This window comes from Fulmarus glacialis, unplaced genomic scaffold, assembly GCF_000690835.1.
Source record: "Fulmarus glacialis isolate BGI_N327 unplaced genomic scaffold, ASM69083v1 scaffold360, whole genome shotgun sequence".
Taxonomy (NCBI): domain Eukaryota; kingdom Metazoa; phylum Chordata; class Aves; order Procellariiformes; family Procellariidae; genus Fulmarus; species Fulmarus glacialis.
The window spans coordinates 39112-66236 of NW_009188106.1; the positions used below are offsets into that span (position 1 = coordinate 39112).

The 27125-nt window shown below is 36.1% G+C and overlaps 1 protein-coding gene across 1 annotated transcript in view; it reads right to left on the minus strand.

The window, feature by feature from the left end:
- Positions 1–27125, minus strand: part of PTPRQ (protein tyrosine phosphatase, receptor type, Q) — a gene marked incomplete at its 5' end in the record, with an annotated part of 71782 nt that overhangs the window by 14858 nt on the left and 29799 nt on the right. The window contains 12 exons of the mRNA XM_009577120.1: positions 3099–3180; positions 3841–3867; positions 10422–10466; positions 11707–11835; positions 12646–12745; positions 16923–16996; positions 17443–17665; positions 18930–19088; positions 19681–19747; positions 20373–20617; positions 22871–23057; positions 26802–26923. Of these exons, the coding sequence (XP_009575415.1) occupies positions 3099–3180; positions 3841–3867; positions 10422–10466; positions 11707–11835; positions 12646–12745; positions 16923–16996; positions 17443–17665; positions 18930–19088; positions 19681–19747; positions 20373–20617; positions 22871–23057; positions 26802–26923 (1460 nt within the window). The remainder of the gene's footprint in view (positions 1–3098; positions 3181–3840; positions 3868–10421; positions 10467–11706; positions 11836–12645; positions 12746–16922; positions 16997–17442; positions 17666–18929; positions 19089–19680; positions 19748–20372; positions 20618–22870; positions 23058–26801; positions 26924–27125) is intronic.

The window sequence follows — 27125 nt, forward strand, 5'->3', positions numbered from 1 at the left end:
CTGTTCTCAGAGTACAGCGTTGTGCATTCCTGTCAGAATTTGATAAGAACAGTAAAACACAGCTAAGGGTGGCGATGTTAAAATTCCTCTCATTCAGAAAGCTGAAACTCTCCCACAAAATTTCTGTCACTGAATTTTGCATGAAGGAAGAACATAGACAAATGCCTATGGCATTTTGCAGGTGTTATGGGCCATGGGATCCCACATCATGTGCATGTCATGTGAACTATAACTTGCCTCATTTGCCTCTGAGTCTTAGCTTGCCAGTTAACTAGTATAGAAGTAGCACTGTTGTACAGTACTTTGTAGTAGAGAGGAAACAGAGAAGCAGACTTTGTTATTTTTGTAATGATGCTTCCATATCTGAACAAGTGCTCAAAATCCTCATACCAATTCTCTGCATCAGTACAGATTTCAGTCTAAATGTTTATTTTCAGAACTGGGGAAAGACTATCTGGATTCCCAGATTCAATAACAATTTGTCACAGAAACCATATTTCTTTGTTGACTCATAAAACTTTGAAATAATTAATTTGCACTTTGTTTTCTGTAGTACTTTTATGGTACTGTGGTGACATTCGGAGCTATTTCACTTTTTTATTCATGAACAGAACTTATCGTAAAACGCTTATAGAAGTTTTTCTGTTTCAGTAATTTGCCAGTTACTAGGAAAATTTGATTTCCCAAAGGTCTTGAGAGATACATGAATCATCTGGAAAGCTGGAAGTTTGAATACCAGCTAGGTGGTGCCCACCATCAGTTACTGTGGCTCCCTATGGTTTCTTTAAACTTGGCTTTTCTGACAAGACATGGATCGAGATCCATTCCGAGGTCCAGATTCTCTTCGCATCACGTTTACACACAGGCCATGTTCATGTGTGGACTGAGATTGAACCCTGGAGATCTACAGGCACAGCAGCTTGGTCAATCCAGCAAATTAGATGAGATCAGGAATGTCCCCGGATTCCAAGACTAAGTGAAATGGAAAGAGCCACATTTATGCTAGAAAACTCCAAAACAGGTTTATTGTCCAGAAACTGCATATTGTAAATGATCCCTAGACTACTTTACCTACTAAAACATATCTTGGAATTGTCCAGGAAGACTGCTAGCTGAAAACAGTCCAAATTCAAGTCAGGGAATATACTAACAGTTTATTAGTGTAAATTTTCATATTCTCACGTCCAGTTCCTGATATACTTGAATTTACTAGTACAGAGACAGCCAGAGAGCCCAAGCAAGCTCAGCACCATGCTTTTAGTTATGTGCTTCAGATATAATGGTCCATGGGTTTATATCTTGAGCTCATCTCTCCTACACACATTGTAGGAGCCTTGAGTCATTTACGTGAAACTAAAATGATGAATGTGGATAGAAACAATGCACGTCACAAGGTCTGCTTGTTTATTGTGTGCATTGCCTCTTTCTGTGCATTGTCATTTCTGGTATCATTTCAAGCACATTGTCAATCCTATTATCCATCTGATAAGACAGGTGCTACAGATACTACAGATATACTCTTAATCAGGGACTGGACCTACCCTGCAATTCTGCCTGCCCTTGTGGACAAGTCATCTGGGAAGATACCACTACACTCTGAAACATGCAAGCTGAAGCTCAGAGAGAAAAAAAAAATGGAAGCCCAAATGACATATAAACCTGTTGATTATAAGTTGACTATATAACTTAGTTGAATGAGGCCTCAGCTACTTGTATTTCTCTAAATTTGAAATGGATTGCCAAGATTTTGATTTGATAAAACACTATTGTTTAAGTTTTAAGGCATTACGATGCTGTAAGGCTTACCCTATGTGGGTCACACCTAAAGAAAGTAATACTAGAAACTTTCCAGTGATGAACGTTAATATGTGAAAATGTTATTGCTAGTAAAACTTTTCATCTGTTCAGTCATGCATAATATAACTATAATCACTCTTGTTCAAGTGAAATAACACTTCTACTCTTGGAAAAAAAGTTCTCCTTACTTTATTGCTCAGAGAATTTTATGGTGCTTTTTATTATTAAATCCAACCAATTTTACCTAAGGAGCATAACAAAAAAGCTGTAGGAAATACCATTAATCTTTTCACACTTTTGTTGGTTTTCCCTCAGAGACTGAAATATTATAATCTAGCAGAAGAAAAGCCAATTGTTGAGTCTTCATTTTTGTTAATCCAACTGGTAAGCAATTCATGGTAAATCTGTAAATCCAAAATAATAAAGTCACTGGAGACTGACAAATTATTTTTGTGCGAGCAAATGACTGTATGTGTTAAAAATGATGATGACAAAGATTCTGAAATAACAAGAAGAGAAGATATTGTTGAGAAAAAAAAATATGATAGCCGTAAAAATGTTACTTTATGAAAATAGTAAAAACTTTGAGATTTAAATTTGAAAGTATATATGCATTATATTATATGTAATGTATATTTTGAAAGCTGGTCTCTTTTCAGAAAGAAAGACAGGCTTGCCAAGTTCATCTACTCGCATAAGGAGACGGAGGCTATTCACATGGAGGCTATTCTCAAGAGCATGACAAGTATGACCTATTATTTGTAAAGGAGCAAAAACCAAAGTACCATGCACAAACTTTTTACTTTCTGCGCTGAAACCTATGAAAGAAAAACATTTCTGAGTTCCATGGCAGTATTACTGGGGCCTGAACATTTCACAGAATAAATGTCGGCTGTGTTTTTGGGGTCATCATCACTCAGGAAAATGAACTTATTTAAAGCAGTTAAATATATCTGTATATATCTTAGAAAACTATTTCTAAATAAACTGTTCTCAGGTAAACTACATATGCTTTGCTACATATGTAAAAGCATAAATATTATGGTGTTCTCACAAAGATTGGAGTCTAAAGAAGATCATCTTTTGCTGACACTTAGGTGAATAATTCCGATCAGGTTGCAGTGTAGACTGCAGAATCCAAATCAGTGTAATATTACTTTCTAAACAATCAAACTGGTAATTGGGTATTGATTATCAAGGCCACAGTCCTTCACGGCCTTGCCTGCTTAAAATGGACATGAAATGTGACACATGAAACGACTGAAGGTCTTGCGATGTTGTGACAACTGCTAGCAACATACCGAAAATTCTTCCTGAAACTTTAGGTTGTTGTTTGTGCAAAGCTCTTCAACATGTTGTAGGAAGGACTTCTTGCTTATTGGCCTGAAAGTAATGACAGAAGAATTAGAAACCTATAGGGAATTTCTTTGTCATTCTTTTTATTCTTATTTAACTGCAGTTTATTAATAACATTTTTCAGTTCAATAGAAACTGAAACTTATAGACAGAAAATTATAAATTGCTTACAGCATGCTTATTTGGTTTGTTTTCAGTCACTTAAAATAGAAGCATTTTCTGTTGTTCCCCCTCACCAAATTTTTAATGTTGCTAATGTTAACAGTACTGTCAGGTAGGATTGTTTTTACCGGTAACAGGATTCCAAGGTGAAGTTTTGACATTAATGGAAATTTGTAAAGTTATCATTGCATTCTAAAGTACCTAATACTTCTTTGTCGCACAGAAAACATTTTATACATTGCAAGGTTTTAGAAATATAAAATATTGCAGTGACCTCATTCTCATAATGACATGGTTTTTAAACCCCGAGGAGTTTAAATATCCCTGTATTACTTCCCAAGCTAAAACACAGACATGCAGGCTTCACCCCAGAGAGAGAGAAAGCATTTCTCCAGTTACCATGCAATTAGTCATGCTTTTATGATTTATACGCAGCTTGGAGTTTTTTTCTAATAAACATAGAGGAGGGAACCACACATTGAGACTCACTGACGACCACAATATAAATATCTTTAATCAACTTACTTGATGGATTTTCTATAACTAAGTAACCTGCAACAGAGATTTTTGTTAAATGTAGCAAGCTGAGAGTTAACCAATATTGTGCATGTTAATAAGTTTTAGATTAAATACTCAAGTAACTAAAGAACCAGATTTATTTCTCTCATGGATTCAAATACTATTATATGTCAGATATCTTGAGTGATTGTCTTGCTTAGTTTTTATCTCAGGTATTGGCAGATATGCATATGGTAGTAACAGTTTCTATCATTCTATTCAGATCATTTTACAGTGCTCTGGGCTCATATGGCCCTGGGAAATCCATATTTCCAGCACACCACTTCACATACATTGACAGGCTTCATTTTACACTATGTACTCAATATCATTCTTCTAAGGGCCATTTCAGAGCATAAGGATAGGATTCATCTGACTGAATACAGACATCTATTTCTGAGCTAGCCACTCTAGATTCCTTTTATAATCAATGAAGAGAAATAGGTGTGATTTCATCTCATTTTAAGCAGATATCTAAAATAAGTCACAGATGAATCATGCTATTGGTGTGCCTCTACAGAAACCAAACAGCTATGGCTGTTTTTCCGAAGATTTAAAAAATGAGCGCCTATTTTCATGCTCATTTTTACATGTTCACTGCTGTTTCTGGTGCTTGGTGATTTTAAAAACTGTGCTACATATTAAATCTTTAACTTGATCCCATAGCAGGTTTCATGAAGATGTTACATGAGCATCTATACTCAGGGGACTTTCAGGTAGCCTTGAAACTTGGTCACCACCGTCGTCTTTGAACCCATTTTAAGAATGTCTCACAAAGCTTGTCTAAAAGATCGAGCCAAAAAGTTTGAAGTAATACAGTTTAAAAGATAACTTGCCGCTTCAAAAAAGTGCTAAGTATACCTTTTATGTGTCTGTCTCTCCAAAAATCATACATTCCTATATACAAATATTTCAAAAACTATTCTATAATACAAATACAAATGTCTACTGCTGCCATAATTTTAGTAGAAAAGACAACAATTTGCTTTAAAAATACTTTGGTTTATGAAGTTATTCTTTAATATTTAAATTTTAAATTAGATAATAAAATTAGATTAATTCAATTGTTGAATCATTTATTATTAAGCATCAGAGAAGTTAATTTCAAAGCTACTAAAGATGCCTTTGTGGTACATACTTTGATAGGACAGTTCTCTTCAAACAAAGCAAACTGGCTATGAAAGACTTGGCTCAGTCTCACTGGAGTAAAAAGAAGCGTAAAAATTGACAGAAAAAGACTCAAACTCAAATTGCTTACTAGGACAACTGAAGGAGAGCTTTAGAATCAAAAAGAAAATAAGGTGGCAATAAGACAACAAAGCATGCGGCTCAATTTCTTCAGAATATTTAGACATCTAGCTAGTGCTTATTGTATCACTTATGTTCTTTGTGTTACGTGGCAGATGAAACTACCTTCTAGTAATATTGACAACCTTATAGAGCTAAAGTTTCCTGAAGAAAAAGTATTCTTAATAGCTGTGCCAATGTACTGCATGTAAATATATTTGTCTTTGAGCAGAAAGTAAAGTTTTTTTAGGCCTTTTTTCAGGACAAAATTATAAGCAAAGAAATTACACTTGTTTTCCCTTTGAATTCACCTATCTTCACCATAGAACAACAGAAGAAAAGTCATCTCCCAGTTGACATCCCAGTAATTTTTCAAATACTGTTGGCTTTTCGCCTCTCAAACTGATAGCAATTAGGGGCTTACTGCACCTAATTTGCAGTAAGCAAATGCAGTTTGGTCATTAGGGAATAAAAATTACATCTATGCTGTACATAAGTAACCGGGGTATGTCATTTAGTGTTTCAGTGCTAAAGGTACATGGATCCAACAGCAAAGAACATAGGAGACAAGCAGCACCATTAACACAACCTTACTCAACAATATTTTCTTTTTTTACTTTCACTCAAATAAGGGAAGTAAAGCACTGAAATAGCACAGGAAATAAACTAAACACTTAGTGTTACATATTGTTGTTGCTTTCTAGTTATATAGTGTTGCTTTCTAGTTAATTTTTTGTGTTAATAACAGGTGTTTTTTTAAAGCATAATCATGTATTACCCTTCACAAGCACTAAACGTTTTTAAAGAAGTAAGGCACCTACAGTTTGACAATCTATCTGTGGGCATTTAAGTGAAGAACTTGATTTTTAGAACTATGGAACTCCCACACTTCTGTTGGTAGCAAGTGCACATAGCAGTGGCTTGGCAGCTCAGAAAATAAGATTTCATTTAAATGCTTATATGTCAATGAATGTCTAATTTGAAGACTGTGGCAAAGACATTGGCTTTGTTGTGTAAGAATCTTCAGAAGGGATGAATTTTGTATGCTCACTACAGACTTACAGCTATGCTCAGTTTCAGCATCCTCAGGCTTCAAAAATTAGTATTTTTTCCAAGTCTCTTGACTTGGAATATGTAATAATCATCTTACAGTATTTCATCAATGAACAAATACTCATCTACAGGTAATCTTGTTCTCCACATTTCCCAGTCTTTTGTATAAAACATAAGAATATAGATATCACTAGATCCTGATGAGCACAATTTAGAATCAAACCATGAAGTTGCAAATTTCCCTATTTCAGCTGGACAATTCCAGATTCCCGCTTGTCTGACTTTGAAACTAGGAAAGAAAAACATTCTCTAAGATGAAGAATGCTTTATTGCCTTAAATCTGATTTTCTTTTAAAACAGTGTATTGTTTCATGTGTGGGATTTTTTGAAGTCTATCAAAAATCTGAATCCCACTCAGATTACTTATGATAGAGCTAGAAAGAAGCCATTTATTTGTGTTGGCAGTGGTAACTGAAGACCATATTGTCACACAGACTCGGCTTTCTCTCTGGGTCAACCATCTGAAATCCACAGGGAATTAAAACTTCGTCCAAATAGAAAACAACAGAAATGAGTATGTAGGCAAAAGGCTTAACTCATAAGCACCATTGACACTTCCTAGGAACAACGGAAGAACTAATTTTTAGCAAGTTAATTGAAAGCAATATGGAGCTTAACCCTTCCTAAATATTAAAGGCCTAAGGAAAGAGAACACATGGTCATTTATTCCATTGTACCAGAACACGTACATTCATAAACCTTGTACTCCTGGGATACAAAGCTCAGGAAGCCTATTTTTGATAGTTGATTACTAAAGGGAAACTTGTTGAAGAAAAAGGCACGGCAGGAGCCATGCCTATCCCGACTTAAAGAAAGAAGAAACAGGCTGGTCTAGAGAAAGTAATGTTTGTGCAGAAGTGTTACCTTGAATATAGACACCTGCTGAATGCACAATATATAGGAAAGGGGAGACCAGACAATACTTTTCCATAAAAAGTTCTAATCGCCTGGTATTTGCAAGGGTTACGGTGTCTGTAATTCAGAAATATTTCTCCTGAATCTGTGCCCCATTTGCTTGACGAGCTGTCTCACATGGAACGAAACAAAAGCCTCAAAGTATCCACTACAAGGTGTAACTTCTCAAGGAAAGATTTTAAGAAACAGGGACCTACATGGCTTTATGCTTGCTGCAGAAACCACTATGAAAGTAGGGTGCCAAAGAAGTTTTTTCCCAGGTGAGCATCTGGAACAGGGAAGAGTTACTTTTCTCTCACCAAACCTGGTGTGTCTTGAAAATTTATTGACAGAGTCTATTCACAGCAGATAAATGTCTGCTTTGAAAAGTAACCTGGCAAACCCTATGGACATGTTACAAAAAGTAAATGATGAGAGGCTGCAGAATATGTATATTCAGTGTGCTTAATGAGCCAATGTTTAATCCAGTTTAAACTGATGGGCTACATATGTTTTAAACAAGGGTTGTTTTCTTCTGTTATTGCCTGGCTCATACCATCTCCACCATCATGGAGATCAATGTATGTCCCAAACATTCAAAGTTAGCATTTTGGCTTCATAAAGCAGATCTCATTTTCCATGAATTCAGTAAGATGTAATTCCCTGCATGCCCTCTGAAGCTACATCCCATTAATGAACCACCTAACAAAGACTTGCTGAAAGATGGTGTATATGTATTAGCTAGTATTAGTAATTTTCAGACACTGAAGTTTTTCAAGCAAAATTTTTTTCTGATCACCATTATGTTAAAAAATTGCTACTGGGAACTGGGATTTGTCATGAATTTTCTGATTTGAAAAAAATGTTGAACCCCAAAAGAGTTTCAAAATTGGCAAAATGGGATACTTGGCACTTTTAAATTTGATGTTTTTTCTACTTAAACTGATTTTTGTAATGCAAATAATTCATACTAAAAAAGTTATAAATATGTGTGAAAGAAAATGTTTTGATTAACCTATACTGAAAATTTGCTGAGTTTTGGTTCATTAAACTTTTCAAGCTTTTGAATTTTTGATCTGCTAAGAGTGAGAAAAAATATTTCCAGTCATATTTTTACAGAACAGAAAAAACGTTTACTACTCCTTTTTGTTTCTCATGGGATACCACCTGCACAAATTTTCTGAGAATATGAGCCAAGATCATAGGCCACGATCCACTAAATATGAGAGAATGTCTGAAGAGACAATGTATGAGACAGTTAAGAAGGATCTCATGGAGCAGGCTAGAGTATCTTGATTCTGTGGATGAACTGTGTCACTGCAAGTCCATGCCTTTACTGATTTATAGTAGCTAACATGATAAATAATATACTGGCTGAGAAATGGCAAAACACTTTGTTTCCAAAGCATCTCCTTCAAATGAGCACTGAATGGGATGATTAGTAGGTACAGAAAAAAATCTACATTGCTCTTTTATCACTAAAGATTTTCACACAAACTCCCCATCACACTTTCAGGGTAGAAAGTATACTTAGTTGCACCAGATTTCAGCTGATTTACTGCTATCCAAGAAATACAAACGAGCCAGCCTGGAAAAGGAGTCTGCCTATCTACGTTTTCCTCATACAATTACAAGATGCCATGAACTGAAACTAGCATTCTGCAACATAGCAAGCTTTGCAAACACGGCTGAGATAGCTGACTAAATGCAGCCAACGTATGGCAGCAGGTTATGCAGATGCAGTGATGCACAGTCCCATTCCAAATGCATGGTAAATTTGCGAAGTTACACTGTAGTCATCAACGTGTCACACAATAATTTAACATGTTAACATGTCACTGCTTTAACCACAAACCATGAGAATGATAAGGACAACATAAGAACTGGGACTATGGTTGACTTCTACATAGCTATTCCCCAAAGGCAACAGGTACAAAAGTTCGTTCGTGGTGTAACTGTGGAAGTCTGAAAACAGGCAGCAAAAATATTTTAGACATTAGGTTTTGCAGTAAGCTGCCTTGATGCATGCTGCCATGCTTCTGCCAGCTTCTTGATACAACTCATCATTACCAGGAAGGATGTATCTATATGAAAGACAGCATTAGAGACACCTAAAATGTCTCTTTTGGTCACTGACATTACCAGAACAGAATCTTACACGTATTAAAACATTCTTTAAAGCTTAAAAAAAAGCCATAATAAACTAAAAAGTTTTGAGCAGATAAAGGATATCTTGCCCCTCATTACTATATGCATGTTATCTAGTAGGGTCCCACAGTATATTTACTGACTTCCAGTGGAAAAGATGGCATGAATCCTGTCCTGAGGAACTCTCAGTTAGTGCCTGCACTTCAAATTTCAACAATTCGTTGCAATGTCCAACAAAGGACCTGCGCAAGAAGCCTGCTATAGCTTCAGTGCAGCTACTGTTTGAAAAATAATAATCCAAAATTTAACAGCTGCATTATGTATCTTATAAGAATGGCAGAAGAACAGAGTCTTTGCTTTTGGCCGATAGAGGAGTGAGGAAGGAGGAAAGAGAGAAATACAGATGGAAGGACATGACAAACCGCAAACCAAAATGTGAGACTGACTCATGTAACTAAAACTGCTGAAGCACTGTTCAGTGAAGGCCTTGCTGTGCATAAATCATGTAATGAAGTGCACATAAATATGAAATATTATCATTCACAATTACCCTGTAGAGCTTGAGACTGTACAAATCCAAACTACAAATAATTTAGACAGAGAAGTGGCAGAATAGTACTCTGCAAACTGATAAAGGATTTGACTGCATGGATATGTTGCTGAGATTGTAGTGGCATAGTACAAAACAGCTGCAATGTGAGTGAGTACAAAAGGCAGTTGAGAAAAAAAGAGAACTTCTCTTAACTACATACATTCTAACTGCCAAAGGAAAGAAAAGTATGTTTCTTATGTCACATTTGCACTACATTTGCTTCAAGGATAGGTTGTATATATCAGTGCTATATTGTCATAATGTGTTATAATTTCCATGTAAAAATTGCCCTGATGTATTTCAAAATGGTTGTGGAACTGTTGTACGTTAGCATTAGTGACTAAAAATAAACATGATTTCATGATGACAAATACCACTGCTTGTCATTAGTATAGCTGCAAAGATTGACATTTCATTTTGATTAACTGTATCATTCATTATAGTATGGTAGCACACAGGTTAAGAGAACAGAATGGAAAACACACCATGTTGCTTCAATAATACAAAAACTTACTGGATGACAAATATCTCCTTGCGTCTAAAGAAAAATGAAGAGTATCTGGAAGTAAAATCCATTAACACTTTAGTATATAAGCAAAATTAGTACTATTCTTATTCAGCTAACAGTTTCGAAACAAGGCCATTTTGAAGATCCATCAAGATCATTTATACGAGTCACAGTTATCACAGTGCATTGGCAATGGTTCTGTCTTCAGAGAATGTTTTCTGCTGTTATTAGCAGGTACTAAACAACGCTATCTGAATGACATGTGCCCCACACAGAACATACCACATCCATTACGTCGATGATTTCCAGATGATTCACAGTATGTTTTCTCATCTGTTACAAGCAGCCATTCCTGTGCGCACTATTTTGAACAGGTTTGTACATGCAATCAACTTACTCTGTACCACACACATGACATACACACATTCAAACAAAACAGGTCAACAGCTACAACCTTTCATCTTCCAGCTATTCCTAGTCTGCAACAGTAGGATGCCTGACTGCTAGGGCAAGACTATTTTAGGCTTCTCATCTTTAAGGAGACTGCCTACCACAGTGTTTCATCTGTGACACAGCAGGGAAAACACAGGCAGGTAAAGAATGTTCACCAAACATTTTTAACTCAGTTGGATGCCATATATTATTGAGAATCATCATTACATTTATTTGGTGAATAATACCCATATTTCTGGCAGTCAGAAAGAGCAGTGTTCCTTCTGATAAATATCTGTGACAAGATTCTTTGTTGGACAGAAAATATGAATTGCTGCCTGGAATTGTTGCATACACCTTAAAGGAGTAGATGTCAAGATAGCCAGTGTGCTGAGCTCCACGGAAACCCAGATGTTATGCAAACCCCTTTGTGAAAAAAACGCTTTCTAAATGTCAATTAAACAATGACAGATTTATTCTTGAATTAGTTGACCGGGACTTCTGGGAGTTTGACTCTTTCAAAATGCTTATGTAGGTTTGCAGTCTACACAAAACACTGGGCCATTAAAAAAACTCAGAAATTCTGCATGTTTAAAAATAGGTAGCCCTTTTTTTGCTAACACAATTAAACAGTGATTTGCACTTAGATCTTTATCTTGTTGTAAAAAGAGCTGAAGATTAAGTGATTTTCTAAAAGCTAGTGAGAAGTGTCTTGAGGATGGAGGTCATTCTTTGAAAGAGGATCTCACTGACCTGTGTAAATAAGAACACCACAAACACTTCCAAACAAGCAAAGGTCAGAAAGAGGTCATGGCTACAGCCCCTTTGGACTACTGTTTTGCCTAAGGAGTACGCTTACCGTGTAAATCTCTCATCCTTCAGCTCCAGGTCTGCCACTGTGATCAACTGATCCAGTTTGAACTTAGTGTCAATAATTTCAGCATCTCGTGGGGAGTATGTGCCTCCCTCTTTTTGCTTTTGCCGAATCCTAAACAGAAAATAATACTGAAAAATAAACGTGCAAAAGATTTAAAGACATATATGTCAATACTTTGATTAGACAGGCTGAAACTGAAAAATGGTTGCCAGAAATCCTTCCTTGGCCTTTATTCTGCTCTCCCTTCCAATAGTGTAATTTATTCAAATCCAGCAGTTACATTGTCAAAAATTCATATGGAAATAATTTTGCCTGTATATTCTTTTAGTTTTCCTACATAAATTCTTTGGCAATGCCTGAATGATGCTGCTGAGGAAGAACAGAACTTCTGACGAATGAGCAAACTAACATATATGCAGTACCCAGTCTGCTCCTTTACACGGGCATTTCTTCACAATTTGAATTTAGAGGTCGAATTCTCTTTCACATGTGAGACTCCGCTGTATTTAACTGATAAATTTATTAGTAAGAAAGAAAACAGAATTTAGAGTATTTACTTCATATCAAGCTGTCAATGGGGTTAGCCATCACGCTAACTTCAGCCAGCTGACACTCTGATCTGTACCCTCAGGTCAATAGAGGAGTGGCTCTGAAGGGGTAATATAGGCTACTGCTCTGATTTACCCTCTGGAGAAGTTGTTTTTTCTCCTTCATCTATGGAGGTTACCCTCACTAGACTAAAGCTAGCCTTTGTGAGTCCCTCCCTAAGTTTCTACATAAAAGACAAAAAAAAAAAAAAAAAGAAAATGCAATACATTTTGAAATGACAGATTGGTTCCATTTGCAGGACTGTTTCAACTCTTCTTTAAAACAGTTTTGAGTGCTTGCAAGCATGGTATGGCAAAGATACATAAATCTCACCTTGCAAAAGCATATACTGCAGCCACCAAAAGAACAACTGAAAGTATACATAAAGTAACAGCAAGGATAACTTCTACAGATCTTCCTGACAGTCCTTCACCTGCAACAGAAAGTGGAAACCTAATATTTCATAGATTCATTACAATTTTTACATTTCTGACAGGGTGAAATCAGGGACCGATGAGAGACAGTTCTTTCTGTAGAACTGCATCTGTTTTGTGTCAGTCGAAGAGCTGCCCAGGAAAGAAAAATATAACAAAACCAGAAACAAATTATTTAAAGGTTCCTAAACACTGTTGATCTATATAATATATAATGCTAATATATGTCTACAGCTATATGTGCAGCCATCCCTGGTGCTTTTCAGTTTTACCTGCTAAAAAGGTTAAGGTAGATCTACACTGCAGTAACACCAGTCTGAACACTAGCCTGAGCTGGGCTCCTGCTTCAGCCTCTCTGCAGCCAAGAATAGACACACTGCTCTGTCAGCTAGGAATAATAAAACTCCAGAAGTGGAAAAGGAAGAGCCACAACTCTAAAGTTATGAGGCTTGCAGCCATCACTCACAGGCACAAAATACTCTCCTCAGGGTGCTGAAGGAACCCACCTAGTGATCGGATCTGAACTTTCTGGATTAATCTGCTTTACTGACCATTAACTCATGCTCTTTATTTATGTGGGAATTGGTGATATTGTTATGGATAACCACCAGCAGGTCAAAAGTAATCATAAAGACCTTTATGATAAAAATGGTATTCTAATCAGTCCTTCCGGGTGAGAATGAAGGCTCATTCAGAGACTGATAAACTGATTAGTAGTTTCTAGACCTCTTTTCAAACCTTTTTGGTGCTAAATTTCTGTGACGCATTTAATTTCCCACCCTTCCTGGTAATCCTGCCCCTATCTCAAAAACCTCAGCCTCCTTCTTCCTTAGGCACACAGTGAAAATAAGAAAAGCAAGGGATTACTAATGCTGGTATTCTTCACCTATGTTGGTATTCAACTCCACCTTCTGATCCACTGTAGAAAACAGTTCCTGTCCGGCCTCCAGGAAGGACAGAAAATGTACTGCTTCCTGCCATACGAAAATGTGTGTCCTCCCAAGGACACACTAGGAAACACTGAAGTCTAGGCTTCATTTCTCTCAAAAGTCCCTGATTCTTGGATTAGAGAGTATATTGCAGATGATCTGTACTGCACGTACATTGGAGAACATGATTAAAATTAAAAATTATCCTGATCTAGCTGAAAAAATGGTCTTAAAACAGTAGGATGCAATTTTGTAAGATCAAGTGCATGGTTCTACACGTAGGCAGGAATAATCAGCTATAATAATACAGCTTATTAAAGAGTAGGTTAGGTAGCAATTTATCAGAAGAAAGTGTGAGGTTGTTGTAGACCAAAACATGAATAAGTATTATCATGCCTATATGAAACAACAGCCATAATCTCGTGATACACAGAAGTAGGCATAGTTTCCAAAACACCTGAAATAATTCTTCCACTGCATTAGTAAAGTCTCAGGTGCAACACTGGATGCTACAAGGTAAGAACAATTTAGGCCAGGGGAAGACAATAGAGAAGAAAAGCAAGTATATAGAAAACTGTTACAAAGAGAAAAGGAATGAAAAAGTCCCCGCCACTCACTGATTTCTGTGATAAGGTACAAATCTTAGTAATGTGGAAGAAGAACAGAAGAATTTCCAGAGGAACCTCTACAACAGTTCTATCTATTTTCCACCAAACAGTGAAGTCAATGTTAAACCCTACGGTTAACCAGTCCAAGCATTGCCAATGTTATTAAACAAAACAGCGCTGGCAGGATACTCACCAAGAATAAAAAAAATACATTTTCTCCTATTTTGCAACAGGGAAGGACTACATGTCTGTAGAGATGATGATGGGCAAGGAGAAGAACACAAAACAGAAGATTTGGCATAGTAGGAAAAACAGGTATTATAAAACCAGTATGCAGCACTGACATGTTGTATAATTCTGAGGAGCTGCCACTCAATACATTATGATAATAAAATACAATAATAGAATATCATAAGGTAGGTTTCTATGCAAAAGGCTGTGTCAGGAAAACCCATTTTGATTATTTCCTGTCTCATCAGCTTTGTATTTCACATGGAAAAAGTCTACACTTACACAGGACTACCAGCTGCCCCACAATGATTTGCTGAACTAGCTATCAGAGTTTATGAAAAGGGTATAAGCTGCCTTGATGTATTAGAAGTTTAAGCAGTATTTGTCACCACATCTTAATTATCTCATGGAAAAATCCTGACCTTTCATTGTAGTATGGACGTTACTTTTGCAATATCAGTCATGGGTTATGAGGAAGAAACTCCACTTCTCCAGCTCAAGAGGAGAATTGTGGTACTCCAAGTATGGTTGAGTGAGAGCGCCATATTAAAATGTATCCTTTACTATACTTAAAAAATCATTATTGCAGCTGTGTATTCCAATAATTTCTGCTTCAGTGTTCCTCCCTAGCAAAATTCCTATTGTTTAACAAGAGCATCTGACATCTGTCACAGATAACTCTCTCATAGGCTTTCCATATTTTTTTCTGCTTCAAACATATTTAACATGCAGTATCAAATTGCACAGATACAAGGTTAGCTTTGTGGTTTTCCAGATCAAAGACCTACCTATTAGAATCATAGAATCATAGAATCATTAAGGTTGGAAAAGACCTCTAAGATCATCAAGTCAAACCGTCAACCCAACACCACCATGCCCACTAAACCATGTCCCTAAGCGCCTCATCTACACGTCTTTTAAATACTTCCAGGGATGGTGACTCTACCACTTCCCTGGGCAGCCTCTTCCAAGGCTTCACCACTCTTTCAGTAAAGACATTTTTCCTAATGTCCTGTCTAAACCTCCCCTGGAGCAACTTGAGGCCATTTCCTCTCATCCTTTCGCTAGTTACTGGGGGGAAGAGACCAACCCCCACCTCGCTACAACCTCCTTTCAGGTAGTTGTAGGGCGTGATGAGGTCTCCCCTCAGCCTCCTCTTCTCCAGGCTAAACAACCCCAGTTCCCTCAGCCGCTCCTCATAAGACTTGTGCTCCAGACCCTTCACCAGCTTCATTGCCCTTCTCTGGACACGCTCCAGCACCTCAGTGTCCTTCTTGTAGTGAGGGGCCCAAAACTGAACACAGGATTCGAGGTGCGGCCTCACCAGGGCCGAGTACAGGGGCACGATCACCTCCCTCCTCCTGCTGGCCACACTATTTCTGATACAGGCCAGGATGCCGTTGGCCTTCTTGGCCACCTGGGCACACTGCCGGCTCATGTTCAGCCGGCTGTCAACCAGCACCCCCAGGTCCTTTTCCGACAGGCAGCTTTCCCAACGCAATTCTATAAGTACTTATTCTATAGATTCAGAAACCAAAATAATCTAGTCATGAATACCTCTACCAAAATTCAAATTAGTCTTTTATCTACTAAAATGAAAGTGTCATGTTGGAAAAACACAAATTTCAGTGATTATTACAAAAGAATTTCATTAATTTAAAATGAAATTACAATTCTGATCTCAGGCAGCATAAATTTCTTCTGAAAAGTAGTGCCAGATCCTTTCAGAATATTCAGATAGAGAATTAGCATTTCAGGATCTTCAGTATCAGATCATATAACAAATTTCTAACATGGATTAGATGAATAAGGGAGCTCATATCACAGAAGATGAATGCCAAATGAAAAATATGTGCCCACTAAAATTCTTCTGGGTACTCATCCAGTTCTCTTGGGATCCCTTTTCAGAAAGTCAGGGATAAGTAAGTTTTGGCTTACCAATATATTAAAAGAACTTACAGATCTTATTGCGATCTGCTACAAAAGTCTCCACTCACAATTTTGGGGGTAGATCGACACTGCCATGGAGGAATTTATGCTGGATTTGAGACCCCATAACAGCTGGCATATTGGCCAGTGACATCAGAACCAGATAGATTCTATTAGACAATATTAATTTATTAATTAATATGGAGCTTTGTCTGTATCTAAAGGATGAAGGGCTAAAGGGTCATGTCCTTAGATGAGCTGCCACTTGAAGGAATGATCTGCAGCCAACAGGTTTCCTACACTAGGCTCACTGCAATAGCTCTACATCCAACACAGAGGGAAACTCAGCCATTCTGGTTAAGATAGGTCCAATAAAACCAGAGGTTATTTAATTCAGGGAAACCACTCTAAAAGAAACATGGAATTCTCTAGATTCTTTGGAAATAGAGAAATACTTTAGTAAATGACACTCTCCTTACCCAAAGTTTTGACAGGGTCAGAATAGTCAGAATCTGTAAACTGTCCTTTAACATTAGTTGCTCTGAACTTAAATCTGTGAAATAAAACCAAGAAAACTAATGAAATAAATGTTTATGTGCATTTTCTTAAGTATTATTTAACTTAGAAACTAAAAACTATTTTTCAGTTTTAGTATAATGTAAGCTGGAATCATTATTCACCTGCTAAAGTGACGTTATGACAGACACCAAGGACTCAGTGTCAGTATCTTAGATATATAATCAAACTATATGAATTACTTATCTTGAATTTGGGCTTATTTAATTTAAGAACTTAGTAAGCATCTTTTATTACCTGAAACTTTTTAAAAAATTTGTTTCCCATATTTATGCTCAGCCAAAAAATTTAAAATTAGAGACACATGAAGATCATTTCAATCTCTACCTTTTCATAATTGAACTACACATTTTGTATGTTTGTATAAATGTATACTTCACTTAAATCTTTCTCTTGGACAAACATAGAGACAAATGTACTTACAGGTATTGCTTTCTTGGTTTCAGTGGGCCATTACATATTTTGTCTTGACTGCCTGGAATCATACATGTAGTATCAGCACCTATGACATATATCTCTTCTTTGCCACTCAGATCTTCTTTTCCTTCTATACATGGTGGGTTTGGAAAGCCTTCATTTGTAAAATACGGCCTCGGTCTGTTGAAGTAGGCATCATACCACTTAGTAACATTACCATCATGCTGAGCTATTGTCAAGAAAAGAAATAATCAGAAACAATTTAGATTCTAACCAGACTGTAATTAAAGAAGTTAAATAGCAAACTAATGTTTTTAAGAGCTTAGCATGCCATCGGTGCTATTTACACGACTAAGTCTATAACTGTATTTGCACTTGAACCCAAATTTCCTTATTATCCACACTATCTATATTTTGCTAACTCAGAGTAAGTCAGCTGAATCACAACTAGAAAATTTCAGGGGCAGTCTCGCACATGAGCTCTGCCTGTAGAGGATATCACTTGTGCAAGCCACTTGACTTTGAAACTGAGCATGGCTAGCAAAGACAGTAAAAAGTGTTTACTCTAAAGACAGTAAAGACTGGTTCGTAAATGAAATTACTAGATTTCCATAAGTGGATAGTACCCAGCAACTCAAGAGAAAAATCTTTAAAATGTTGCTTAACATGATATTTGCATATCTACCAGTTCAAGAGAATCTTCACAGCAATAGCTACGAAGTAAATGTCTGTAGGATTCGTGCTAAAATGCAAAATTCAGAAAAAGGTGAGAAACTTAATGTGAATTCACTTAATGTGAATGCTTTACTTCTATACTTTGAAAGCAAGCAAAACAAGGGAATTAAATACCTGGACTTTGTCCTTCTTAGGTACAGTAAGCCTGACCACATGATGCCCTGTCATGAAACTCCCACACACAATGGTAGGCAATTACTCAAAAGAGTATCACGGCACTGTTCATATGAGTAAATGTTCATCAGTCCGTACGAGGGAATACACATTCTACCCCACAGTCTACAGGAGGGATTTATATAAATCCCTCTGCCCCCGTTATGAAATGGAAATATCAGCTGCACATGACTGCATTCTTTTACAGGCAACACTAATAGCAACAGAAGAAAAACCTTACAAAAAAAAGTTTCAGATTTATTTACCTTTCACATATGCCAAATGTGGTTTTTTTCCAAGGAAATAGGAAATAAAGAAAATATAATGACAACAATAGGGCTAGAATAATAGTGGTGACTTCAAACAGCATGGGTGACTCTTTGTTGGCAAGTGTTCCCAAAATCCAGTACCCAGCCCACATGTATTGTGAAAGATACCTTGCTCTTAGTACTGTTGCCACAGCTAAAATGACTTTGTTAGCTGTTTTCTAACGTGAAATTACTGAGACCCAAGAAAAGAAATAAAAGAGAAAAGAAAAACAGCCTGAAAATAAAGAAATTTTAAAAACCTGAAAACAATTTTCAAGAGAACTTATAAAATTCTACCTCCGGCTTCCACAACAAGAACTTGTATCTTCTTGATAGGGCCATGATCATCACTGTAGTAACATATCGGCATTCTGATCGTAATTGTTGTAGCTGTGACGAGTAACGCCCCATTGGTATCATAAACTGGTGCTGGTTTCTTTTTAGGTCGTGGTGGTTCTGTTTTTAAACAAAGATATACCACAGAGTTTTATTTTAAAATGTTTTCACTACAAGTACATTGTTCAGGCACATAGCTGTTATGCAAGACAAATCTTCAGCATATTTTCAGGGACAACTTAATGTTCTACTTAATGCCTTAAGCCTCTAAAAACTGTATTCTGATAAATGCCTCTGCACATTGGTTTTCAATTAAAAGAGAAAACAATAAAAAGACTGAGTCTTAGTTTTTCAATGAATTTCAATCAATGATTGTATTTATTTCCACAACTGTGATACTGTATACTTATGCTATACCTCTGTGATATTCTTCTAAGCTGTTCGCTGATGGTAACTAAAATACTGAAATCAACATGATTACTTCACTGAGTCTGCACATTGTTTAAAGTATCATTCAAATATGAATAGCAAATGATCAGTGATACACAGAAAAATTGAGCACTGCAATTCAAGGCTATCAGTTATGTGCTCCTGCTCCTACATTATGTGGCCTCTAAATAACAAAGGCACACAGCTGTGTACTCACAGGTAGAACAGCAGTTTCTTCAGCATTTATAGAGATTTCAACTAAAGGGCACTTTATGAGACATACCTTTGATATCCATGGTTATTTTCAATTGAATTTTTGGCCCTGCACCAGCACCATTAATTGCATACACCTTAAAAAAACAAACACCTGTTTTAATGAGTATTTGCAATAGCTTCAAATTGGCCAAATCTGGATATATTTGAAGCAACAATGAATGCTGAAACACTCCTTTTATGCATTCACACTTTGCTAGAACTTCATATTTCTTTACAATCCTAAGTACAGTAACACTTTATCGCTTGCAATGTAGCTCTTACAAAAACGAGAAAAACAAGCCCACTTAAGCAATTATGTCGCCTCCTCTCATGTCCTAGTCTCTGATTATTTGAAAGGACTTCATGTACATACTTCTAGCAAGCTCCCCTTGCAGAACTGGACCTTTCCTCTGAGCCAAATGAGCAATGTAAGTGGCGGAATTAAGAGAGAGATTTAGTCTTGTACTTGTGATGATGTGTCACAGGCTGCTTTGCTAGCACATGAACTGGTGATCCAGAGTACAAAGCTAACCACTAGTACTGTATCCTGCTCCCACTCACTCCACCCTCTTCATTGCTGCCCTCGGTCCTCAGACTTGTCTCTCTTCTAACATTCTCAGAATAAAAATCTCATATTCAGCCTAGGTTTATGTTCCCTGTTCAGACTAATCTCTCACTCATAACAAAGAAAAAGTCCAAAGAAAAAGTATCAGTTCTTACGCTGACATTATAGGTGTGTCCTCCTTTTAGTCCTTCTATCATGGCAGTGACTGACTGATCTGTTTTATCAATGACACTAAGGTTGTGGATCCGGATGGCAGCGGGGTCATCTTCATTGTAAACCATAGCTTGATACACCTGAATATTTCCATTTGGTTCAGATGGTGGCACAAATGTTACTTGGAACTTTGTTACTTCGTCTGGTATCTTCTGAAACGTTATGTTGTTGGGTGGGTCTTCAGGCACTGAAATAAATATTTCAATGATCCACTTAAATCTGTTTACTACTATTACTATTAGAGTAAAACCTTAAAAATTACAAATTATATTTTTGCACATCAGTATTATTTCATTGGTATTTTCTGTTTTTACTAAAAACATCTCAAATACTTATTGCATACATAAATATTTATAAAGACAATAAAAAGTTAAATATTTAGTGAAATATTATTCTTAAGGATAGCATTTAATGCTGCAAATATTAAAAATAATTATTAGATAATCCTCAGTAGTTTCTACTCAGAAGAGTTTCTTCTGATTTTCTACTCAGAAAGCCTGAGGGCATCATTATATCTTGTAATACATCTGGGGTAAACAAATCCTTGCATGGGCTGACAAGCAAGAATCAAGTGTTAGTCTTGAGTATCCCTTTCTGAAAGCCCTCTGTCAACAGCAAGCTCCCTCTCAACATATAAACAAGCCACCGTGCTCCTAAGAGTCTCTGCTTATCACAGCTAACTCTTTAGGAAAAAACTTTCCACTAGCCGATGCCCAGACACAAACACAACATGCATTTTTCCCAAAGACAGTTTTTTGTCAAACGCTTATTCCAGTAGCTTATTCTCAAGACAGCAAAGGTATAAATCATTTTCCCAATGTCCCTGTCTGAAAGAAAAGACTGTAACATTCTTTCCAGGCAGCTAAATATTTATTGCTCTACCTGAGCAGACAAGTATGTAGCGTGACCTCTAAGTAGTGAAATCAGGCAACTGAAGGTAAACACATTCCCTCAGCCAAGGATTTAGATGCAGTTGTCATACCTTCCAGGTTTTTTACACCAGCCAAGAAATGCTTACTCAGGCTTCTCTGGAGTAAGTCTATGTAAATCGGTCCTTACTCAGCCATATGCTAGGCTGTACAAACCAGATGAGACGAGATGGAAAAAATAACTGTTCTTCTCTGAGGTTACTGCATGTCCTAATGTATCATATTTTTACATAAGAGAAAGGGCTACGAAAGAGGATACCTCATAGGACAGACCCAGCTACCACCTAATTTAATCTTCATTCATTTTTCCACAGTAAAAAACAATATCAGCCTCCAGGGATATAAACAGGTCATGAAAACCTTAGAATTTAATGTATTAAAGGCATTAGAAAGATACAGATATATATACACACATTCATATCATCATCATCGTATCATTAGGGACACTGGATTTTCATTCATCAAAGGAAAGACAAATGATAAATACAATCACTGTGTAGTATGCCTAAATCTGAAATTAACCTGAGTATATAGCTAAAAAAGCTGACCTGCAGCTAACCTCACTAGAGATAAGGCAATTGTAGTTTATACACAGTTGATAATTAGTTTGAATGAAACAAAACTTCAATATCTTTTCAGAAAATATTTTTTTGTTGTTTTGTTTGTTTGTTTGTTTAAATATCCTTAGTGAACAATTCAAACCCAGCAAAGATAGTAGACAGAGCACAACCAGGAACTATGTATGTAAAGCTAGGACTATATCTTCCCCATGTCCGTCTGTTTCTATTTTCCTAAGCAAATGCTATCTACTTTTCTGTAATGTAGCCTCTAAGTCCTTGCACAGTTCCTCACTCTCATCTCTCAGTTTTATTTCTCTGAGTAATTTAATAGCATCAGCAACTTTTGTCACCTTAGTATCTACCTCATTCTCCAGATTGTTTTGAATCTGTGGAACAGCTGACTCAAGACAGATCCCTGTGGGCCTTCACTAACAATCTCCTTCCACTCAGAATACACAGATTGTGTCCTCAAGTCAGTACAGGTATGCTTTATAAACATTAGGATTCACTTCACTTTTAATTTTTATATGTTTAAATTTTGCATCAAGACCAAGGATGTTGTATATAGAGTTTTCAATAGTGTCTTAAGGGAAACAGGCACCTCCACAGGGGAGAGTCATCCGTTCCTAAGACCGGTGTCTTACATATACATGCTAATATAAATAGGATCTCTCTTCATTGACTATAGAAGTAATCTAGATGGCTGTGTTCCACACAGCCATATTTTACATGAAGCAAGTTAAGATCTCTGCATTACTGAAGGTAAATCCTAGTATTTATTATCACCATCACTTTTTTTGTTGACTGCCACCTTTTTAAATATTAAAGAAAAAATATTGTGAGAACGAATCTGCATTAAAAGTGCACCATGTGTTCAAAACTCTAATTTATTTGTCCGATGAAGGAAAAACTGCAAAGTTTGATCCATGTAAAGTAGAGAAAAATACAAACCTGCTTCAAAAGTGGAGACAATTACTGGAGAACTAGCTTTGCCTTCAATAAGTGCAGCATTAACATCCCCCGTAAAGGCAATGATTACTACAGAATACCTTGTAAATGCTTTTAAATCAGAAATTTCTAAGACTTTACCCTCATCATTTGTCTTCAGAAACTGAGCTTTATAATTGTCATTATCTACCTGTAAAATAATAATAATAATAAAAAAAAGATTACAAGACTTGAAACAGCCAAAAGCAGGACATTATTATTTGAACACCTTATTTAACTTTTATGTTTCCACTTTTCTAATCATTTACATAAAAGGGTTCACAAGAAGTCTCTAGCTACCAAGACTAGAAAGCTGCACAGGGGAGTGCACGCTCCCATCTCACCCATGTGTTGCCTCTTTAGCACTTCACATAGTATGGGATTAAGGAAATGGGCTGTTTGCTTGGTGCTGTCTTCCACCAAGCAAACATGAACCATTTGGTAGACATTGGGCCAGGGGAGCTGCAGTGACCTGAAATGGGAATCAAACTAGGCAGAGATCCAGAAGATGAGCAGCTATATAGCAGAAAATTGTTTGGAATAAAAAACAAAAAGAAAATTGGGCAGCAATATATAATGTTGATATGACTACAGAAAGTGCAATTCCTCTTGGGATATATTAATAGAGGCACTGCTTATAAGATAGTGGGGAGGGAGTAATCCTCTCACTAGAAAAGCTGGAAAGCAGAAATAATTGGGGTTCAATCTGGAAAAGGGAGGATGGTGGAAGACATAGTAATAACTTCAAAATATAAAAAAGGATGTTACTAAATTGAAGATAATCCATTGTTTCTATTGTTCATGAAAACACAAATAGAAATTTTATTTGCACCAAAAAAGATTAGAATTAAATATTACCAAAACTGCAATGATATACCTAAATATGTAAGTAAAACTATGACTATAAGTTTAGTTAAAAACTAGAACAGTCTATTGAGGGTTGCCAAGCAATTTTCAGCACTCGACATTTTTAAGAACAGGATAATGAATCATTTGTGAGGAAGACTCTAAGTACACTTGTTTCTGTGTTAGAGCAGGATATGGACTGGATTACTTCTTGGGATCCCTATCATCCCTACATCTCAAATAATCTGTAGTTCTGTAGAAAAATCTACAGTGTTGGGCTTTATATCCAATTAATCAATTCTAATGTTAGCTTAAAAAAGGAGAAAAAGGAAAAAATGGGACTATTTCTAGTGTTTGATCACGTATCATTTACAAAATTCTTTTCATGTCTATTCCTACTACTTCAGTTAATGATGTTTTCATTATTGTTTCTTCAGTGTGTAATTTGAAAAGAGGATTAGGTAGCTGTACAGTAGTTTTCCCACTGGATGAAATCTGTATTAAATGCAGCTGCTAAAACATTAGAATAGTTCAAGCATACCTTTTATTTGACAGATACGCATCTATCCCCACTGAGAATTAACCTGAACTAAACTTTCTGATGGACTAAACAGACATTCATTTCCTGGGATGGCCATGAAGAGCTGAAACACTTTTTCCTATTTGACTATCAAAAATCTGGCATATAAATATTTATACAAGAGCTAAAATACAATCACAGTACTACATAATTAAATTTATTTGTATTCTTCCTGAAATTTAATGGTTCAGTTCCATCTTCCTTACTCATTTTCAGTAATATTTTATTCAGGACTACTTCTAATTATAGTAGTCAGCAAGACAAACTAAAATATGACTTGGAGGTATAATAATGAGGGAGTACTTTTTAGTTTTTCTGATCTATAAAACTGCAAGGAACATCCTAGCAATTTAAACAGAACTCTAATACATTCACTAATAAATACTAATTACTACCTTTTAAGAATAAAGACAACACAGAGTAGAAATCTGAAATTATTCTGTTCTGTGAGCCTATTTTTATAAATCCTTGAAGATACTCAGTTGAGAACTAAAATGAGTAAAGTTACACATATAGGAAGTTTGTGGAATTTGGAGTCTTCACAAAAATTTTCCCACTGGGACAATAAAATATATACTCAAATTTTCACTGAAAAAGATTGTGACAGCTTTATTGGCCCTTAAGAAGGAATAGATTTGTCTACTAAGATGACTATCTGCAGAACTGATCCCTGTAGTTATTGATCATTAGACAGACAACATCTGATTACAAGGAATCCCTAAACATAAAGCTAGATATCTGAAATATATTTGCAAAAAAACCCACTTTGTAAAAACAAAACCAAAGACCTCCAAACTGAACATTTAAAACAGGTTTTTAAGTTCCTTCCGAATGCTGGCAGGCTCACATGAAACATTCCGTAGTTCATCTTACTTTAGGAATTTTACTGTAACTTATATTGATAAGGTATTTATAAAATTTTCATAGTGTAGTATCAAATGACACCCTGTTTATAATTTAGGAACTATCAGACAAAGGAGAAATTGTTTAAATACAAATTGATTAAATATTCCTTCAAAAAAAAAAATCAAGCTTTGAAAATTTGGAAGTTTTATTAAAAGAGTGAGAAGAATTTTTTTCTGTTGATGCACTATAATGCTGTTTAGTCAAAAGTGACAGGAACTTTTCACAAGGAAAAAGTCTTCTCTAACTTCAGTAAAGGAGCAATAAAAATTGTTATGTAGTTTCTAGCAACCTACCCAACAGGCCAAGGAACCATTTCTTCCCTGTTGGTATTCTCCCTGTTATTGTACATCCTTCATCCTGTCATAGTACTGCTGTGGTAAGTGTGTTCAGAACTGAACAGATTGCACTCTACATATTGTACAATGAAGTTAGAGGAAGAGAAAATAGCAGGACTACACATTAGTCTCCCTTGTAACTTTACTGAGGAGCTTAAAAATATTTGGTATTTTTTTACTGATCTTCTTAGAAATTTTGATTGCACAAAAATCTCAGCACTAGTATTTTAGCATATCTGTAATTCTTATGACCGATTCAGAAACATTGAAAATATACACATAATAGTCTTACTCTCTTCTCAGAAAATTGAAATAACTTTTTATTTAAAGTCTTTAAATAGTTTGAAGTAGTTTTTAATTTTTTTTTCCTACTATCTAACAGACTGAAGCTGCAAACAGCAAGTTTTCCTGGGTAAAGTCTGGTAAACTGCTTCCCATTTTCACTGATAGCCCTGTCTGTATAATTTCTGGAAGAACAGGGAACCTATATCCTCCTTAAAACTTCTCATGTGCTTGAACTTAGAAAGTTTCATATCTTGCCACAGGGCAGGAAATGAGGTTTATTAACGGTTGTTTTAAGGAGTATTATAAGGGTAGTAGAGGATGAAAAGAGAAAGGCCACTAGAGCTTTTCTCTTATGTCAGCCTTTTTTTGCTTATAAAGATCAAGGAGAAAGAAGTGTTATTGCTGTGCTACCAAAATACAGCTAATCTGATGGACAGAGCACCAAGTGGAAAGTGGGAAATTTAGTTTGACTTTAAAGTTTGACCTCTGATGCGCTGTGTAATTTTGTATAAGTCACTTCCTTTTGCTAGGCTCTCCACTCTGGTTTGTAAAATCATGACAATGAACTTTTCCTTCCTTTGAAGAAAAAAAAAAGTCATTATTATTTTTACTGGTAAACAGCATCATTATTTTTAGAAGGTGGTACACCTCCTTAAAGCTCAGCTACTGTTTTCCTGTATACATTTATAGCTACACTTTTTTTTTCTCCAAAACCTCTTATTAGCACACATTTTTTAATAACAAGTAATTAATTTATCTCCCATTAAGAAATTTATAAATGTACAATTAATTCTTATGTGGAGTTTACGTGGAAATAGGCACAGTCATACTGTTTTTCAATCCAGTTTATGTCTGTCTGGTAATTTCTGTAAGAACATCTGCTGTGGTATTTATATCACCAAACTTCTGTATTACTACCAACAATAAAACAGAGTTGCCTTACTGAGGTAATGTTTATGAGGTAGCATGTTGGTCCAGTAATGATGACAGGTTTACTCCAGCTGATATTAATACTGTGAGAAGATGTAGCTAAAACTGTCACATTTTCTGGAGGACCGTCTGGAGCTGTAGGAAAAAATATGTATGTGAATCATGGCCAAAGAAGTTCACAACAAATAACCCAGTAATTTTAGTGGCCAGTAGAGATTTTTTTCAATTTGAAAATAAAAATTTTTCACACATTTACCATTATACACTGCTTAAATAATTATAACATTTTTTCCTTCTCATATAGAAAGCATACAGCGTGATTTAGAAACACATCTTT